The sequence below is a fragment of the Schistocerca serialis genome, chromosome 4 (assembly GCF_023864345.2).
Source record: "Schistocerca serialis cubense isolate TAMUIC-IGC-003099 chromosome 4, iqSchSeri2.2, whole genome shotgun sequence".
In the NCBI taxonomy this organism is placed as follows: Eukaryota; Metazoa; Arthropoda; class Insecta; order Orthoptera; family Acrididae; genus Schistocerca; species Schistocerca serialis.
The window spans coordinates 681,085,550-681,106,517 of record NC_064641.1 but is presented as its reverse complement, the minus strand read 5'-3'; the positions used below and the strand labels follow the sequence as shown (position 1 = coordinate 681,106,517).

The following is a 20,968-nucleotide window of genomic DNA, read 5'->3' as shown; positions in this document are numbered from 1 at the left end:
GATACTCTACCTGTGCTGTTAGAACATGTGCCTTTACAAGTACGACACAACATGTGGTTCATGCACGATGGAGCTCCTGCACATTTCAGTCGAAGTGTTCGTACGCTTCTCAACAACAGATTCGGTGACCGATGGATTGGTGGAGGCGGACCAATTCCATGGCCTCCACGCTCTCCTGACCTCAACCCTCTTGACTTTTATTAATGGGGGTATTTGAAAGCTCTTGTTTACGCAACCCCGGTACCAAATGTAGAGACTCTACGTGCTCGTATTATGGACGACTGTGATACAATACGCCATTCTCCAGGGCTGCATCAGCGCATCAGGGATTCCATGCGACGGATGGTGGATGCATGTATCCTCGCTAACGGAGGACATTTTGAACATTTCCTGTAACGAAGTGTTTGAAGTCACGCTGGTACGTTCTGTTGCCGTGTGTTTCCATTCCATGATTAATGTGATTTGATGAGAAGTAATAAAATGAGCTCTAACATGGAAAGTAAGCGTTTCTGGACACATGTCCACATAAGATATTTTCTTTCTTTGTGTGTGAGGTATGTTTCCTGAAAGTTTAGTCTTACCTTTTTGTAACACCATATATATATATATATATATATATATATATATATATATATATATATATATATATATATGAGCATCTGGTCAGAGTTTTATATTTAGGGCCTACTGGTTAACAACTTTTTGAAATTTTTTGTAACTACGTCAAATAATGTTTTGAAACGACATAGTACTATAGATGAACAGCCACGTATAGAAGAGAAAACATTTTTTGCAGGAATACCATAGCAGTAAGGCAGAAATCAGTAAAAGGCATGGGCTCACGTTTTCATAATTGGTATATGTCCTCTCCATTCTTTAACGGGTCCTCTCACAGTAAGGTAAATAAAACCAACAGACGTTTCTGAAAGTAAAATAGTTCCTCCGTAGGAAAGGTGGTATTATGTAGGAAAAATTAAAGCTGTGCCTTATAATAAGATAAGTGTGGTATTCTGATGAAGATGGGTGGAGGGCTACATGTTGTGGACCACCTGCAGGCATCCTGTATGTTTACGTGGTGGGTAAATGGTCGAATCTGATGTGGCTGTCGCTGCTGTGCTCCATCCCGCCCATCTTATTCTTCGTGCTTTTCTTCTTCGTGCCGGAGTCGCCGATATTCCTGCTGAGCCAGGACAAGACGGAGAACGCGACGGTGGCGCTGCGGTGGCTGCGTGGTGGCGCCAACGCCGATATCAATGCTGACCTCGCTGAGATGACCGAGGTAAGCAGGCTTTTCACCGTACTATGTAACGGATCATCCACATTGTGTTTCGTGTTAACCATTCACGTTAGTAAAATGTAGGCTTTCATGGCCTTATCACAATATTCTGGTCAACTGTGTTGCATTCGAATGAATTTCTCGGGCTAGCCCAAAGTTCCGTCTCCATATGAACAGCATATTTTCATCGCAGATAGTACCTTACGGTTTTATCGTTGTCAGTCTTGTGACTCGTTTGCTGCTGATGCTACGACTTCCTCTGCTGTACCAACTTTTTCATCTCCCTGTATGATTTAACACCTGCAGTCCTCAGTTTGATATATTCCAGTCTCTGTCTTCCCTACAGGTTTTACCTTATGCAGCTCTCTCTAGCATCATAAAAGGTATTCCTTAATTTTGTAACATATCAAGAGCCCAGAAAAAGATTGCTTTGCCTACATGAACAAGTTTTTCAAGACAGAAATAGTAAAGGTTGAAAGAGAAATTCAAGAGCACTAATGGATAAAATTAATAAATACTTAAGTTGTTTGGAAGGATGGTTATATGCATTAAAGTTAATATAAACTGATAACTTAAATATTAAAATAGTAGTTTTATTGGCGTAATATTTAAAGTAAAGTCATGCGTAAAAAAAGACGAATGCGCCACTTGTATGTAGCGGAATAGAAGATATTGCAAGTAAAAGTGTACTTTTTCTTAAACATTAGCTGTAAGAATATTTTGTAATGAAATACGATGTTTGAAACAATAAAGATAGTTCTTTTTAAATAATTTGTCTTTGATGTTTTAACGCCATGTAATAAAGTGGTAATGAGAATAAAGTAAAATATCACTTTGTCCCAATATGTAATTGTAAGCCTAGTGTAAAAGGTTTGTGTAAAACTCTCTTCCTCTTGTCCTTAATATTCCTTCAAAATCTAGAGGTCCTGACACTTTTCTTTCGATATTGTTAGAGGACTTGCAAAGACAAATGATTATTACTATTATTATAAAAATATTCTAAATAATATTTTATAATATTTTCAAATTTTACCACGTTATGTAATCATATTCTCTAGCCAGCTGCTCCTGAAGTCACTGTGAAGCGCTCACCATCTATGAAATCCAAACTCCATTATAAATTTTCACGATACTGAATGAGGCAGAGCTGTGTTTTTTGTGTTGATTACCGCTCTGAAAGGGTCTTTTCAGCATTTTTTCAAATATTCTTTCTTTATAAATGATTCCCAGTTTTCTTTCAAATCCTGACTGACCAGCGCAGCATAAAATGGTTTAGGTTTACATAGGGCTTCAATCAATGATCCGCACCCAGTCCACTGGAACTTCTGCTACTGCTTTATGTTAATTACCCCGATACGCTTATCGTACTACATAAAAAGATCCCCCAAGAGGGAAAATATTTAGTTCATTCACTAGGCAATTAACATAGAACAGTTATTCTTATTCTGACCTGAACACGAATCACAAAAAACTTAAAAGTGTTTGAATTCCCTGCTCAATAATTTTATTACAAGGTGATTTAAAAAGGAAACAACTTCATTCGGCGCTTTTCTTCCAGTATCTTAAGTGCAAGTATAGAACACTGAACTTGCACTTTGAAGCTGATGAATATTGAAAAAGTAAATAGGCATTTGCCTTTTGTAGTAGATGTCATTAGTACTTACTGTAGTACCTGATAACCATAAAGTTTTGCGGTAGTCCATGCAATTTGTCTCGGTATCATTAGAATTTCGGCTTCTTAAACGAGCATTTCTGTTTCTGGAATAAAATGTTTTATCTTTGACTTTGTGTATCATGTGGTCACTGGTGATCTTAGCAGTTTATACCAAGGCTTAGTTTTTTCGCGTCATAAATCCAAATTTTCAGATAATCTTGCATTCAGAATTTCATCTCATCAGTGTATTTATCACAGGGTGAGTATGTACCACTCCTTGCATGCCAATAGCTATATTAAATTTCGTGCTGAGTACTGTTCTAAGCGTTTCATATGAAAGGTCAAGTTTTGGATATTTGTCCTGGAATATTTCGTACACTTTATTCCCCGAAAGTTCCTCTAGAAGGTAAAAATTCTTGGTCTTTTCATTGCTGTAATGCTGTGATCTACCTTTAAGTAGATCAGTGTGATCATAAACTGCCTTTTCTACTTCTTCCTTAATTTTCCATGGCCTACGGCCATATTTACACCTTTCATCACGAGGAAACTTGTACAACTTCATACATTTCTAAACTTTCATCAATCATCACTTTGTTGTTATGCCATGAACGCTTTTCTGCATTTAACAACTTATCGTATAACGTCGTCACATTTCGCTCTTGCGTTGTACTTCAAATTATACTCTGGAAGGTGTGCTTCATCTTCGTCCTTCCTTGTTCGCCTTCTGTGAACCTCGGGTATTGTAATGAGGCCTGTCAGACGCAATTATTGTCCATTCTAGTCTTCCAAACCATTAAATTTTCTTATAAAATTTGCTATTTCTTCATCATTTACATCCTCAAAGTATTTTGGTTTACAGATGTAGTTTTCTCCTAATTCTTGCGAATGAACGTTTAATTTCTTTATGGCGGTGCACATTCACCCTCGTACTTTCCTTTTACTAACACTGTTAGTACATGAAGGTCTGTCTTTCAAGCTAAAATTAAGTACTCGTCATTCAGAATAAAGTGAAATCACTTACAACATATGCATTAATAAACAAAATGTCCGAAACTAAAGCAACGGATTTCACTAGTACTAACAATACACAGAAATGGAAAATTCTCTATTCCTTATTCTAACATTGTTAACCAATACACAAGGAATCTAAAACATAATATACAATACTGGTCAAAGCAAATTTATTCTCTGTAGTGAAAGACATTAGAGCGCCGGCCGCGGTGGTCTCGCGGTTCTAGGCACTCAGTCCGGAACCGCGCGACTGCTACGGTCGCAGGTTCGAATCCTGCCTCTGGCATGGATGTGTGTGATGTCCTTAGGTTAGTTAGGTTTAAGTAGTTCTAAGTCTAGGGGACTGATGACCTCAGATGTTAAATCCTATAGTGCTTAGAGCGATTTCTTGAAAGATAGGGTTTTGTAACCAAAAGTGTGGGGAACAATATGGTGTATTTGTATCGTCAATAAAACCAAATTGCTTTCAGAAAAGAGGTAACGTATTGCTGTTCCATATTTAGTGGTTTTATATCAAACTGAGACTACATATGAATTTTCATCTTTCTGAGTCTAATATTTAGTGTCTTCAATTTTTCGTAAAAGCACCAATTTTGACCAAAATATTGAACCGATCAACTTGAAACTCACAACGTTTGATTGTGACATAAATTTTCAGATTCTGAAAAAATTGTTAGACTTCTATCTTCATTATTAAGCGCCACTTATTTTTTTCTTAAAATAACGCATTTAGCGAAACATATTGATTAGATCATTCTGAGACTTCACAATGTTAACATCATACACTAACAAAGTTTGAAAAAGGTATTTTAATTTTTAATTTCACTCTCAGATTATGACGCAATACTTTGTAATCTATGCACGGGAACATAATGACAATGTGGCGTTGGTAGTAGTTAACTGGGGTAAGTTCCAGCACACTCACTCTCCTCTGTATCTCTCACAAAGATACAGCGCTTGATTCGCCACTTCATGCCTATTTTTTGCGAAAAAAATATATTTGAACAAAATTAAATATTAGATACAACTGATGTTACTACAGCTGCCCTCTTTTAAATTAAGTTGATTTTAGATAAATTTTCCTTAATACTAAATCCACAAAATTAACGATAAATAGGGCATACACAGAAAAACATGACATAATGGACTTCTACTAATCATGTAATGAAATAACGTAGAAACACGAAATAAAATTTTCAATTATTACAAAATTAATTTTGTGATTTAGAGATTTTAGTCCTTACCTGAAGGAGAAACACATAAAACATTTTACTCTTTCACAGCTTTTCACAACTTATTTAATCTCAATCTTAGGCACTGTGGTGTGCGTCCATGCAAACTACTTTCACTAAAACATTGAAGACAGGGGGTGGGCAGTCACTATATACGGTGTTCTTCACGATACTCTATTCAGAAAGGGAATTTGGGGGGGGGGGGGAATCACAGTTGTATGTGTCCTCCTCTGTTCCTTCTCCAATACACCTTGTAGGGTGCCTTTCATGATGCCTCCAGGTCTGTGAGAAACATGTAACATAGCCTAAGCTTCTGTTCTCAGCTTACATCTAAAGGAGAACAAAACACATTCTATATTCTATTTTCCTTCCATAATTTGAATAACCATGGAGAAGTTACTAGAAAGAATTTTTTAAATTTTTCTTAAAATTTATTAGTTGGAAAACTATTATTAACTTTTTCAGAATGATTATTGGCAATACGATACTTCACAAAATAGTGACATTTTATTTCATTATTATGCCTGAATCACAAAACTTTCAATTTTTGTATATAAATTGTAGATATCATATTCTGAAAGTCAACATAGGATTTAAATAGTCGCACTTATGATAGTCTGCAATTTATTTCATTAGCTGTTGCTTTACTTAGAGAATCGAGTAACCATGATATATTCTATCTTCATATGGTTCATTATTGCATGGATTAGTATGCTAAAGAAGTCATTTGTTTAACAGCAGTTACTTAGGTTTCAGACACACATAATGAAAGGGCTGTTTTTATTATAACATTACACTACAATCAGCATTTCTTAACACATTTGCTTACCTGTATTGTTGTTTGTATGTGTCAATCTTTATCTGTTAAATGACTATCTGCCTTAAGCAAAATTACGCAATTATCAACCTTTCCACGAGGTGTGAGGGAATTCCTCATCAATTTTCCCTCCATTTTACTATATAAGTCAGCCTACAGACTTCATTTCTCCTGTTTCTCCCTATTTTGATTTATTTATATATTCTGACGCTTCTTTCTCCCTGTTATCTTCGTAAGCCTACTCACCTCATTATTTACATATACACTCCTGGAAATTGAAATAAGAACACCGTGAATTCATTGTCCCAGGAAGGGGAAACTTTATTGACACATTCCTGGGGTCAGATACATCACATGATCACACTGACAGAACCACAGGCACATAGACACAGGCAACAGAGCATGCACAATGTCAGCACTAGTACAGTGTATATCCACCTTTCGCAGCAATGCAGGCTGCTATTCTCCCATGGAGACGATCGTAGAGATGCTGGATGTAGTCCTGTGGAACGGCTTGCCATGCCATTTCCACCTGGCGCCTCAGTTGGACCAGCGTTCGTGCTGGACATGCAGACCGCGTGAGACGAAGCTTCATCCAGTCCCAAACATGCTCAATGGGGGACAGATCCGGAGATCTTGCTGGCCAGGGTAGTTGACTTACACCTTCTAGAGCACGTTGGGTGGCACGAGATACATGCGGACGTGCATTGTTCTGTTGGAACAGCAAGTTCCCCTGCCGGTCTAGGAATGGTAGAACGATGGGTTCGATGACGGTTTGGATGTACCGTGCACTATTCAGTGTCCCCTCGACGATCACCAGTGGTGTACGGCCAGTGTAGGAGATCGCTCCCCACACCATGATGCCGGGTGTTGGCCCTGTGTGCCTCGGTCGTATGCAGTCCTGATTGTGGCGCTCACCTGCATGGCGCCAAACACGCATACGACCATCATTGGCACCAAGGCAGAAGCGACTCTCATCGCTGAAGACGACACGTCTCCATTCGTCCCTCCATTCACGCCTGTCGCGACACCACTGGAGGCGGGCTGCACGATGTTGGGGCGTGAGCGGAAGACGGCCTAACGGTGTGCGGGACCGTAGCCCAGCTTCATGGAGACGGTTGCGAATGGTCCTCGCCGATACCCTAGGAGCAACAGTGTCCCTAATTTGCTGGGAAGTGGCGGTGCGGTCCCCTACGGCACTGCGTAGGATCCTACGGTCTTGGCGTGCATCCGTGCGTCGCTGCGGTCCGGTCCCAGGTCGACGGGCACGTGCACCTTCCGCCGACCACTGGCGACAACATCGATGTACTGTGGAGACCTCACGCCCCACGTGTTGAGCAATTCGGCGGTACGTCCACCCGGCCTCCCGCATGCCCACTATACGCCCTCTCTCAAAGTCCGTCAACTGCACATACGGTTCACGTCCACGCTGTCGCGGCATGCTACCAGTGTTAAAGACTGCGATGGAGCTCCGTATGCCACGGCAAACTGGCTGACACTGACGGCGGCGGTGCACAAATGCTGCGCAGCTAGCGCCGTTCGACGGCCAACACCGCGGTCCCTGGTGTGTCCGCTGTGCCGTGCGTGTGATCATTGCTTGTACAGCCCTCTCGCAGTGTCCGGAGCAAGTATGGTGGGTCTGACACACCGGTGTCAATGTGTTCTTTTTTCCATTTCCAGGAGTGTATTTTGGTGCGATATTCGTACCACCCCCACCCATCTCGTTTAATTGATGTCGAAACGCTTTGGCTTACCACTAGTGGCACCACTTTATTACCCTTTCTTATCTATAGACAATCTTACTTCCAATTGAAGATTATTAATCTATGCAGAGTTTACTGTTTCAGATTCTAGAAATTTTCATCTTCAATTACTTCTCTTAGCGGAAAGTATCTGTATTTTACTGCTACTAATCCTTTTTGTGGATATCATTTATTATTTATTTACTTCTGCCATTATTTTTCTATCATTGTTGCACATAAGTTACCTACTGCCATTTTAACATTTAGAATTTACTACTGCAGACAACCTCTCATACTCCCTTGCAACTCATCATAAGGGTATAGCCATTTGTGGAAATAAGTTATTACTTACTATGAAGATGCTAAAACTAACGGTTTTCCTTACTTGCTATAGAGTGGACAGAAGAAGAGAATGAAACTTGAAAGAAAAATAAAGATTCATCCCGCATAGATTTATTTGCTTTCGCTGAAATTTTCTCAGTTTTTTCTTTAGTTTTGACTAACACTAGTTCACCAATGTTAAAACTAGTGGGCGAAGGTTTTGAGTCAAGCCGTCTTTTTCTGTCCAAAGCTCTTTTAACCGAAATTTGATTTGTTGATTGTACTTTAGCCTCTATTTCTTACAGGATTAAGATCTCTTCCACATTAGCATCTTGCACATTATTACCAAATTCAGTATTTTCGTGCAAATATCAAAAAATGGTTCAAATGGCTCTGAGCACTATGGGACTTAACTTCTGAGGTCATCAGTCCCCTAGAACTTAGAACTACTTAAACCTAACTAACCTAAGGACATCACACACATCCATGCCCGAGGCAGGATTCGAACCTGCTACCGTAGCTACCGTAGCGGTCGCACGCCTAGAACCGCTCGGCCACTCCGGCCGGCGTGCAAATATCCCTTATTCCTTATTACTGTAATAGGTAGTTCCCATGCTTCATTATTAGTACCCACATAATTTGCAATGAAAGTCCCTGTAATCACCCGAGAATCTAGTAAAGTTAATTTTAAGTGGCTCTCATCAAAGTAAATTTTTCCTTGCTATGTCGTTAAAAGATCTGTACCAGTCTACACACTTAAACCGTGCATGATTATTATGTTACCTATACCAATCGGCGTCAAAGGTTCGTGCTGTAATAGTCTAGAAGCTTTTCCAGTAGCAACTTTTATTCTTAAACCACTTACTTTCACGACAGTTAGTTCATTCTTCTGAGAAATAGAATCAAAGAATGCATGAGACAAAGCATTTGCTTCACTGCCACTATCAAGAACACAACGCACTGTTACCCCAGGATGTTAGTTTTTATAATGCGTGAGTTATTGTAGGCTGAACACGTTCCTCATTAAAGTCTTTCCACCTGGTGAGCGCCAGTTTCCTCATAGACGGGACTTAGTTTCCCAAGCGCGGCCTATTGCGTTTATTCGATTCGGAATCAGATAGGGTAGCGTTCGGCTCTCCGCCTTGTCTCAAAGGCACATTATTTACGTTTCTTTTTCGCCGTAATAACTACTGCGAAGGCACAGTGGCTGTCTATCTCATTTTCCTCTACCACAGCCTTGACAACGAAAATCAGATTGTGTGTTCTAAACCTCTATACTTCTAACATCCACATTTGCACTGCCATTATTTCGGTTGTTTACATGACTGCTAGAAGACGTATTATTATTCTGTATCTGCTCCTCAACAGCAGCTAATCTTTCCACTCACCTCTATGAGCGGAAATGATTCTTTTCTGCTAATAGCAAGACAGTTTACCTACTGGTCCCATGATAATCATTTCCCGCTTCATCTTTTCTGTCAGATGTAACAGCCGCGAGGCCCGCTTTCTAGAGAACTCTTTTACTGATTCACGACCTGTAGCAAACTTTTCACCACTCCAAAATTCTCTCAGAACATCGTTTTGTTTGATATGTGACCAGTACTCATTAATAAATGCACTTTAAAATTAAGAAAGAACTTTGCATCTAATCATTGCGTCAGCTGACCATCGCAAAGCATCTCCTGACAAATTACTTCTTATGGAAGAAATTTTCTCTCTTTCTGACCATGCCTTTGGCTAAACATTCTCAAAATCATTCCAGAGCTCTAATTGGTGAATAACTCTAATTGGTGAATTTGTTTGTCTGGACCAAACGTAAGAACTGACGACATTTGAGGAAAGCGGAGTCAACTGAAACAGCATGCTGTACAGTAGTATTTCAAGAGCCACCAGACGTTGCTCTGTTTCCTATGTTAGTATTTCCTCTACCTGTAGTTCTACTGAATCCACTCTGTCAGAAAACTTTAATCCTCATATAATTTCAAACATTCAGACTTTATTTTCTTAATATCCTTCTGACAAGCATTTGAAATATCCCCTTGAAAAATTATGAATGACTGTGCTGGTAAACTTCTACGTTATTTGGTTTTCAAACAGCTGAGCAAAACTCAACGTATTCAAATAGTTTTCTCTTTTCTTATTCTGATCATCACTAAATTGACTCACAACATTTTTAGCGCAACGCAATCTGACTTTCAAAAATCCCTACAAAAGAATGGCCCTAACGATAACCTATACCTTTCATGAATCACTTACCTCACATAAATCTTCGTTACTCGAACTACTGCAATACAGCGGGCGCCAATACTGCCAGCTAAATAAAAGATTCTAACTACTGAAGGCACTAACTACTGATAGGCATAGTTGGCAAATGAAAGATTTTGATAAAGAACAAACAATGTATTTACCTTAATAATGTTCAAAAGTCATCATATATATCTCTCAATTCATGACAACCATCTTTACAAATCTCCTTTTTCTGGCGGACACATGTCCAGATCGTCCGCTTATAGTACGTAATGACCGTTTTCATTGTCTTATACAAGCCGTGTGCACTTCCGTATCATAAGCAGGAGAGAACCTTAAGAAAAAAATTGTTACCAAACTGACGTTTGGTCATCAATAGTGCTTTACGACCTCAAAGCGTTTACGCGGGTAATGACACCTAGCAGTAGGCATTTGTATTGATGGTGATAATCAATTATTATAACAAGCACCCTTTTCCGTGGTTTTCTTGAATCACTCATGGTGAATACCGGTATGGTTTGGCCACCAGATCACAGCCACGGCTCGTACTTCCCATCTTATAAAAGAACACAGACGAGAAATTAAACTAAAAATTTGTAGTAATAGTAACTTTGTCCACGAATGTGAGATTTCTTGGAAACGACGTCTATAACTTAATCCATAAGTTTCTTAATAATCATCATTTTTTTGGTTTCCTGCAGACAGTGGCCCACGCAAGGGCGCGTAAGGGGAAGTTGAAGGATATGTTCGTCTCACACGCAGCAGGGCGTTGCCTGGGCATCGGCTTGGGACTACAGTTTTCCCAGCAACTGTCCGGTATCAACATCATTATCTTCTATTCTGTGTCCATCTTTGTATCTGCGGGCAGCAGAATGGACCCCAGCGACTGTGCCATCATAGTCGGCGTCGTACAGGTAAGCACAACCTGTATCCCTTACAAATATCACAGGCGTATGTCTTGTTACTTTGTATGTGAGAAGGCTGTGTCATGACCACATGCCCCTATGGGCTGGCAATGAAACGGCGGTCGTTCGGTACCGTTGGACCTTCAAGGCCTGATCGGATGGAGTATGATGACGTGTAGAAAAATGATGAGGAAATGCCCACTTTTAGTATTTGATAAATCTGCCAAATGCTTTAAAAAAACATTGTGTTCTACCTTACGGCAGGGGGGAAGCCTCGTCAGAGAGGTCCACCGCATGAGCGTCTAGGGAAGTGATTCCAGTGGTAGTTTTCCGTTGCCTTCCACTGATGATGATGAAATGATAATGAGGACAAAACAACACCCAGTCCCTGAGTGGAGAAAATCTCCGACCCAGCCGGGAATTGAACCCAGCCCCTTGGCGTGACAGACCGACGCGCTGACCACTCAGTGCTTTAGAGACAAGCATTATTTGTAACTAGCGACATCGAATCATGCAGGCCGTCCGAGCTATCGTACTCCACTTTTATTCTGGTCGAGCACAAAGTTCAGATTTATTGTAGCTGAATAAAACATCAAGAATGACTATTTCCATTTTTTTCTCTCTGCCGCTCCCTCTATTACCATGGAAATTATTCGCCGATATTCCGTTCCTAGCCGCTTCTCTCCAGAACCTCCTCATCCCTTCCGTTATCAGTCCACCTTACTTTCAATATTCTTCTGTAGCACCACATCTCAAATTCTTCGATTCACTTCTGCTCTGGTTTTCACATAGTCCGTGCTTCATTACCGTACGTTTCTGTGCTCCCAACGTCTTATATCAAAGCCGATGTTTGGTACTGGTAGGCTTATCCTGGTACGGAATGCCCTTTTTTCTGGGGCTAGTCTCCTTTTTATGTCATCTCCGCTGCGTCCGTAATGGGTTAGTTTGCTGCCTATGTAGCAGAATTCCTTGACTTAATCTACTTCATATCACCAATTCTGATGTAATTTTTTCGCTGTTTTCATTTCTGCTACTTGTCATTACTTTGGTCTTTCTTCGATTTATTCTCAGTCCATATCCTATACTTATTAGACTGATCGTTCCATTCAACAGATCTTGTAATTCTTCTTCACTTTTACTAAGGATAGCATCAGCGAATCTTATGATTGATAATCTTTCACCATGAATGTTAATACTTCTGTTGAACCATTCTTTAATTTCGGTCATTGCTTCTTTGGTGTATAGATTGAACAGTGGGCAGTAGGGGTGAAAGACTATATCTCGTTCTTACACCACTTTTTATGCACACTTCGTTCTTGTTTTTCCAGTCTTACTGTTACCTCTTCATCATTGTATATATTGCGTATTACTCGTCTTTTCCAATAACGTATCCCTATTTTCATCACAATTCCGAACATCTTGCACCACTTTACAATGTCACACGCATTTTCCCGGTCGACAAATCCTATGAATGAGTCTTGATTTTTCTTCCGTCTTGCTTCCATATCAACCGCAACGTCAGAACTGTCTCTCTGGTGCCTTTACCTCGCTAAAGCCTGTTTTCAGCTATTTGGACACATAAGCTGTTGAACAGATGGTGCGGTAATCCTTGCTATCTTCAGATATTGGCTTTAGCGAATATTATAATGTAAGCAGTAATAAACCAGATTTTGATTCTCATTTTAAAACATGGACATACAGTATGACGCACAGATCAACACGATGATGTTTGTCATTATATTCCTAAAACCTGATATCTGGATGTACTAAAGAGCTTATTTAAGAAAATAACCGAATCAGCTGTAAAATGGACAATGCGATTTCCTTGAAGTCTTTTTCGAAATACACTAATTTTGGAAAAAGTGAAACATCAAGACCGAGAACGTGATAATGAAACTTATTCTACCGATTAGGAACATGACACAAACACAAATGATTAGCATTACAGATCTGTACACGCACCGTGACTTTGGAAATTCAGTACGGAGCAATGTCACCAAGTGCTGCAATCAGAATCACTAGACGTCGTAGCATGGAATCAAAGAGCGCCTGAATATTCTGCTGGGGAGTGACCTGCTAAGCTGTTTGTAGCCGCGTCCACAAAGCGTCATATGTGGCTGGCTGCAAGAGGACCTGAACGAAGAAGTTGCCGACCGACCGTATCCCAGGCACGTTCGATGGGCGACATGTCAGGCGAACGGCAGGCTAGGGAAGCAGTGGTAACCGTCGTTCTTATAAGAAGCCTTACACAGGTCTCGACACACGCACATGTGGGACTGCATTCCCACCCCCCAGAACCGAATTGTGAGTGGTACCAACTGACTTTCGCAGTGGAAAGTGAGCGGCTGCGTATTCTCACTGAATGATAGTGATGTGTATGGTGACTGGAACGCTGTGTCTGCAAGGCAGGGACTGATGGAACAAGTTCAGCAATCTGTGCTCGCAATGCGTCTGGAGTATTATCTACTTGAGGCTGTGGACTAACAGCTGCAACACAAACGGACGGGTACATTTCCACAATGCGATCTGCTGTCAGTGCGAACGCGTCGAGATCACCAGTGCATACCTTCAGTATCTTCTACACATCAGATGGAAAGCACGGAAATTAGGTATTCTGTATCTAGAGTGAAATTTTCACTCTACAGCGGAGTGTGCGCTGATATGAAACTACCTGGCAGATTAAAACTGTGTGCCCGACCGAGACTCGAACTCGGGACCTTTGCCTATGGCGGACAAGTGCTCTACCAAGTTTATGTGAAGTTTGGAAGGTAGGAGACGAGGTACTGGCGGAATTGAAGCTGTGAGGACGGGGCGTGAGTCGTGCTTAGGTAGCTCAGTTGGTAGAGCACTTGCCCGCGAAAGGCAAAGGTCCCGAGTTCGAGTCTCGGTCTGGGACACAGTTTTAATCTGCCAGGAAGTTTCAGGTATTCTGTAATATGTCGCCGTTGACGGTGTTGCTCACTAGAGTCCGCAGGAGGCGTAGTAACTACAGAGGAGTGTGGTCGCCTAGCTCGCCAGTACGTAGTAACTTTTCTAGCCGTTTTGTCTCAGACTGCGACAGGGGGATGATCAAGGTATTCTTGAAGGACATCTAACGATCGGTGCTCGGTGGCGATGCTAAAATGTCCTGCACCTCAGTAGCCATGAGCTCATTTAGCTGAGCGGCAACGTAGCTGTATTTTGTGTCGTCAGCAGTTACGTGAGCAAGCATGAACAGACTCTCCAGCTGCGCAAACCATGAAACCGGTCTCTGTTGCCAGAATAGTGACGGCTTAAATATGACGCGGTTGATAAGCATGCTTGTAGGTAGGTCAACAGCCGGTGGCTGATCTTGCATAGCGAAGTTATGGAGGTGAAATGCGCAGAAGATGCGCGGCGTGGTTCATGCGGATATTCCGTATCTAGCGCGCGACGCGGTACCGTACGAGGTGTCAGCTAGCATTGGGTATCACGTGGGGGTCCGCAAAACGTAGCGGCTCAAATAGATTTCCTTTATTGCAACATTAATCACCGAAACTGTCCAAGAAATTACGTACAAAAAGCTACGGGATACCAATAAAAACATTAAATAAATGCATGTCAGAGGTTATATGTTAATACGTGGGGATCATTTTCTGTGGAGCCCAATATTTAACAATTTGTGCTGAACGTTGTGCCCGAAATACAGGATGATTGTAATTAAAGTTAAACTTTCAAAACGCTGTAGAAATAATACCACTGGTCAGAATGACGTCAAATTCCAGAGGAATATAACCGGAGAAGGGGGAAAACGTATGGCAGAAGAAAAATAAATAGGTACAAAATGTAGCAATAGATGACGCTGAAAGCATAATTGAATATTCGTCGACTACAAATGACAAATGAATCATACAAAAATGCCTAAGGTGTAGGTTTGACGTTAAACAAACTGTACTACTCAGTGTGCATGGGAGTACAGGTGTGATATGTTAGTTACGTAAGCCAATGCACCACGGCAAGGTCATATCACATGGGATGGGAAAAGTCGGTTTTTAATTGTACCGAGGCCAAACACCGCATAACAAGCATCAATCACATCGGTTTTTAACTATCCTGATGACAAAGACCGCATAAAAATCATCAATCAAAATCTAATCGGATTATTAATTTCCGTGTGACTGGCATGTTCAATTTGCACTCCACCGTTTTCTGCAACAAGTTGAAATCGAGAAACAGCATGTCCCACAACTGATCGAAGTGTCTACGAGGTCACGCTCATTATGTGTTGCGCAATGTGTGCCTTCAGTGCCTTCAGTGCAATCGGAACACTGAACACAACATCTTTCAGATAGAGCAACAGCCAAAAGTCACACGGATTAAAATCAAGTGATCGGGACGGCAAGGCTGTAGAGAAATGGCGGCTGGTAAGTCTAGCATTTTCGAAATGGTGCTTCAGCAGCTGCTTAACTGCATATGCAATGTGCGGAGGTGCGCCATCTTGCGTAAAAATGATCCCATCCACACATCCACGCTGTTGGAGAGCTGAAATGACGTGGTTGCGCAAAAGACGCTCATAGCGCTTACCAGTAACACTACAGCAGCATCTGCCCCTTCGAAAAAATATGGCCCTATGATAAATGATGCCGTAAAGCCGCATCACACAGTGACCTTTTCAGGATGAAGTGGTACTGGTTGATTTGCGTTTGGATTTTCCGTTGCCCATATTCGACAGTTCTGTGTATTGACATAACGTGCCAGATGGAAGTGTGCTTCGTCTGTCCACAAAATCTTCCACGGCCAATCCTTGTCCACATCCATGCGAACAAGAAATTCTAAGGTAAAGATTTCTCTTCCTGGCAGGTCAAGAGGAAGCAACTGGGGCACAATGATGTTTCGTAGGATTTTACCCACCGTGATCACGAGTTTGTCCAACGTTCGGGCAATTCTCCGTCAATTACACGTTTGCACACCACTCGTCTCCTCCTGCATTGCTGTGGCCACTGCTTCCACTGACCTCGAATCAATTCGTTTCCTCCCTCTACTAGGTTGCACACCGAAAGAACCCGTCTTTTCGAATTTCCAAGTCATTTTCTCCTGAGCCATGGCTGTCAACGGACCAACGCCTTCAAACACTTTAGCATTCGGAACTTCTGCAGAGCTACGTGTACACAGTCATCATTCTTGTAATATAACTTTACAAGCAGAGCTCGATCCTGCATTGGGACAGTCATGGCGAACGTTGCAGGCGCGAAAGAAGGAGAAGCCGTGTACCCGGCGTGTTTATACCAATTTCAATGGGTCGTGCGAATGGCAAGTGTTTTCATTTACGTACTCTGACACATACAGCGCCATTTATTGATCAATTTTCACACAATTTTTTTTTCTGCCATACGTTTTCCCCCTTCTCCGATAATACTCCGTTGCAATTTGAAGTGATTCTGACTACTGGTGTTATTTACACAGCGTTTTGAAAGTTTAACTTTAATTACACTACTGGCCATTAAAATTGCTAAACGAAGAAGAATTGCAGATGATAAACGGGTATTCATTGGACACATATATTACACTAGAACTGACGTGTGATTACATTTTCACGCCCTTTGGGTGCATACATCCTGAGAAATCAGTACCCAGATCAACCACCTCTGACCGGAATAACGGCCTTGATACGCTTGGGCATTGAGTCAAATAGAGCTTGGATGGCGTGTACAGGTACAGCTGCCCATGCAGCTTCAACACGATACCACAGTTCATCTAGAGTAGTGACTGGCGTATTGTGACGAGCCAGTGGCTCGGCCACCATTGACCAGACGTTTTCAGTTGGTGAGAGATCTGGAGAATGTGCTGGCCAGGGTGGCAGTCGAACATTTTCTGTATCCAGAAAGGCCCGTACAGGACCTGCAGCAAGCGGTCGTTCATTATCCTGCTGATATGTAGGGTTTCGCAGGGATCGAATGAAGGGCAGAGCCACGGGTCGTAACACATCTGAAATGTAACGACCACTGTTCAAAGTGCCGTCAGTGCGAACAAGAGGTGACCGAGATGTGTAACCAATGGCAACCCATACCATCACGCCGGGTGATACGCCAGCATGGCAATGACGAATATACGCTTCCAATGTGCGTTCACCGCGATGTCGCCAAACACGGATGCGACCATCATGATGCTGTAAACAGAACCTGGATTCATCCGAAAAAATGATGTTTTGCCAATCGTGCACCCAGGTTCGTCGTTTGAGTGCTCCATCGCAGGCGCTCCTGTCTGTGTTGCAGCGTCAAGGGTAACCGCAGCCATGGTCTCCGAGCTGATAGTCCATGCTGCTGCAAACGTCGTCGAACTGTTCGTGCAGATGGTTGTTGTGTTGCAAACGTCCCCATCTGTTGATTCAGGGATGGAGACGTGGCTGCACGATCAGTTACAGCCACGCGGGTAAGATGCCTGTCATCTCGAGTGCTAGTGATATGAGGCCGTTGTGATCCAGCACGGCGTTCCGTATTACCCTCCTGAACCCACCGATCACATATTCTGCTAACAGTCTTTGGATCTCGACCAACGCGAGCAGCAATGTCGTGATACGATAAACCTCAATCGCGATAGGCTACAATCCGACCATTATCAAAGTCGGAAACGTGATGATACGTATTCCTCCTCCTTAAACGAGGCATCACAACAACGTTTCACCAGGCGACGCCGGTCAACTGGTCTTTGTGTATGAGAAATCGGTTGTAGGTGTCGCCACCGGTGCCAACCTTGTGTGAACGCTCTGAAAAGCTAATCATTTGCATATCACATCATCTTCTTCCTGTCGGTTAAATTTCGCGTCTGTAGCACGTCATCTTCGTGGTGTAGCAATTTTAATGGCCAGTAGTGTGTAATCACCCTGTACTTGTGCTTGCCCAGCATTGTACTCTGCCGTCAAATGTGGCATAGACGGCTGCACATCCTGATTTGCAGAGCGGGCAAGCGTCCGATAACCACGTTCTGTGGTAAGCTTCATGTCGTCTTCTCTTAGTTTCACCATGCTACAACATGGACGCTCAGGACAGTAGCTCGTGAGATGCCGACTGTCTTCGGTGTCTCCGATGTGCTCGTTCCGAAGAGGCGGGCCGTAGCATCTGCCCTTCGTGGAAGTCTCTCATGTCTGAGGATTTCCATATTTGCGAACCCCATCGTCGTTAGAATAATTCACAATTCGTTTATGCTCCGTTTATAAACTTTCCTTACAGCGTTACCACCAAGGCGGCACTCAGTCTCACGGTGAGATTGGTTTAGCAGTGTACACTGGAGGGGAAAAAAGTAATTGGATAATAATATGCTCATATACAGATGACGGTAGTATCACGTACACAAGGTATAAAACGACAGTGTATTGGCAGAGCTGTCTTTTGTACTTAGGTGATTTAAGTGAAAAGGTTTGGCCTAAGGCGCTGCAGTCATGGACTGTGCGGCTGGTCCGCTACGGTGGCAGGTTCGAATCCTGTCTAGGGCATGAGTGTGTGTGATGTCCTTAGGTTGGTTAGGTTTAAGTAGTTCTAAGTTCGAGGGGACTGATGACCTCAGAAGTTAAGTGCTCAGAGCCGTTTGGTCAGAAGTTCGAAAACAACAGAACATTGATGTAATGAAAAATTACTAGAAAAACCGGAAGTTAAATCAGGATGTTGTTAATTGGATGCCAAATGAGGTAAAAAATGTTAAAAGACGATGGCAGTATTATTAGTACTTGTAATATATCAATTTTTTCTTCGCTACAGTAAACTGTCTTCTGTTAGTTGCACTAACTGACGTCCCCACGCACTGCGCTATAGCTTTAGGTGTTCACATTTAGGTATGTGTTAGACAATACTGATGACTCTTTGCGTTGCAGGTGCTGGCGACCTTTTTGTCTACAGTGCTGGTAGAGTGCGCAGGCCGGCGAATATGGATGATGCTGTCCATGAGTGGCATGGGCATATGCCTCCTCTTAATGGGAGTGTACTTCAACCTCAAGAACAGCGATCCAGAGACCGCAGACCACATCGGCTGGCTCCCCCTGCTGTCCATGTGCCTCTACCTGCTCTTTTTCTCTCTAGGGGCCGGCCCCCTGCCCTGGGTCGTCATTGGGGAGATCTTCCCAGGAGAGATCAAGGGTATCGCCGCCTCCATTTGTGGTGGCACCAACTGGACACTCGCCTTCATCGTCTCAAAGACATTTGTCAACTTGGTAGGCGCCATTGGGACTGACGCCACTTTCTGGCTATATTCTGGCATCTGCTTCCTCGCCACCGTTTGGATCTTCTTCCGCGTTATTGAGACGAGAAACAAGACACTGGATGAAATCACGAAGGAAATTATTGGCGAATAGATTAGTTACTTTCTTTTCACTATATGAAAGTCAGTTCGCTGTTGCACCGAATAAAGTTCATTTCCTGTGGATATCCTGTGGCATTCTTCTTCTTAATAATCAAACACAAGAAGAATTCTAATCTATCCTCCATTACCATATTTCAGTTTATGTTGCCTTACCTCTGGTTTTTTTCCCTTTTCATTTCTTCCGAATTTCGTTTCGAAAATTGTCATCAAATATAAACTTCTCATCTCCATCTGTTCTCACAGCTTCTTTTATTGTAATCACAATAGCTTCTTAAAACTGTGTACTACAACTTTTTCTCTGAATTCCTATACATATAACTGTTTTGTCTGTTTTTCGTTCTGTGGTTTCATTTATTTCTGCCACTCTACTGCAGGTCTGGACTAAATAGTTTTTATAGTACTGGAATATTGCTGTTAGAAGATTCAGTGATTCTTCAATCACATACAGTGAAATGCTGTAATGAGTGTTGTATTTAACATTTTAAATAGAATAAATACCTAATGTCATTGGTGTATGTAGTCCACGACTCTCATTCCTCTGTAACTGTAGAACATTTCGATTTTTATGACTGTGAATGTAAGTTTAATATTTGATGTCAGTCTTAACTGAATTTTCAGATGAACGTTATTAATTAAGGCAGGCATATGGACTTCGAAGGTTACATCACCTGTTAATGAAGTGGAGTAGGATTCAGTCGCAGCTGTGAGAAAATATAAATGAGTATGGCTGATTTTGGCTGTAGAGACCACTTACTGCAACGTAGATGATAAGTTACACACCAACAATCGATATTTGCACATGACGTGAAAGGCTGATTACTGGCTATGAAAATAACTCAAATTATAAGAAAAGTGAAGCTTTTACATGAGTGTCATACAGGAAAGACTGTAGATTTCCGATATTTTGTGGACATCTCGTACCTTAATATTCTGTGGGTCAGCCAGGTTGATAACTTCATCTCAATCTTGGTCATCCATATAGTTCAAAGAAAGTTTTGCATGACTCTCACCGATTGAACAGGTGTGTTTTTAATGTTGAAAAGGTAGTTATAGAGTTTCACAGTTCATGCTTCCACCGTTAATCGCCACTGCTTTCACGGTGCTGAAGTTGTAGGAGGTGATGATAAACACAAAGATGCAAGATGGTGGCCACCCCTCTCCTACCCCCTACCTATCACATGACAAGTGACATCCTCAAATTCCAGTCACAGTCTTACTTTCCCACCATTTCCCTCCCATTCGCTCTCCAGCCCATATCAGTGTAACATTAAAATGAAACAACCATTCACAGCATAGTATTTTAACGAATATTAAAATGAAATCATAATGTAGCCCATGAGCAGCAGTAAATATTAGTTGTACTCAAATGTGTCTCAACGATCGAAACACAAACATACACACACACACGCACACACACACACACACACACACACACACACACACACACACACACACA

General features: G+C 41.9%; 1 protein-coding gene and 1 non-coding gene across 2 annotated transcripts in view; both read left to right on the top strand.

Annotated features, from left to right (window-relative positions):
* LOC126474684 (facilitated trehalose transporter Tret1-like) overlaps nt 1-19,504 on the top strand; it is an 81,654-nt gene extending 62,150 nt beyond the window's left edge. The window contains exons 5-7 of the mRNA XM_050102163.1: nt 1,020-1,279; nt 11,002-11,214; nt 19,028-19,504. Of these exons, the coding sequence (XP_049958120.1) occupies nt 1,020-1,279; nt 11,002-11,214; nt 19,028-19,504 (950 nt within the window). The remainder of the gene's footprint in view (nt 1-1,019; nt 1,280-11,001; nt 11,215-19,027) is intronic.
* Trnas-cga (transfer RNA serine (anticodon CGA)) lies at nt 14,028-14,102 on the top strand. Its single transcript has one exon. It is a non-coding gene; the product is annotated as a tRNA-Ser (tRNA).
* Nucleotides 19,505-20,968: the final 1,464 nt, after the last annotated feature.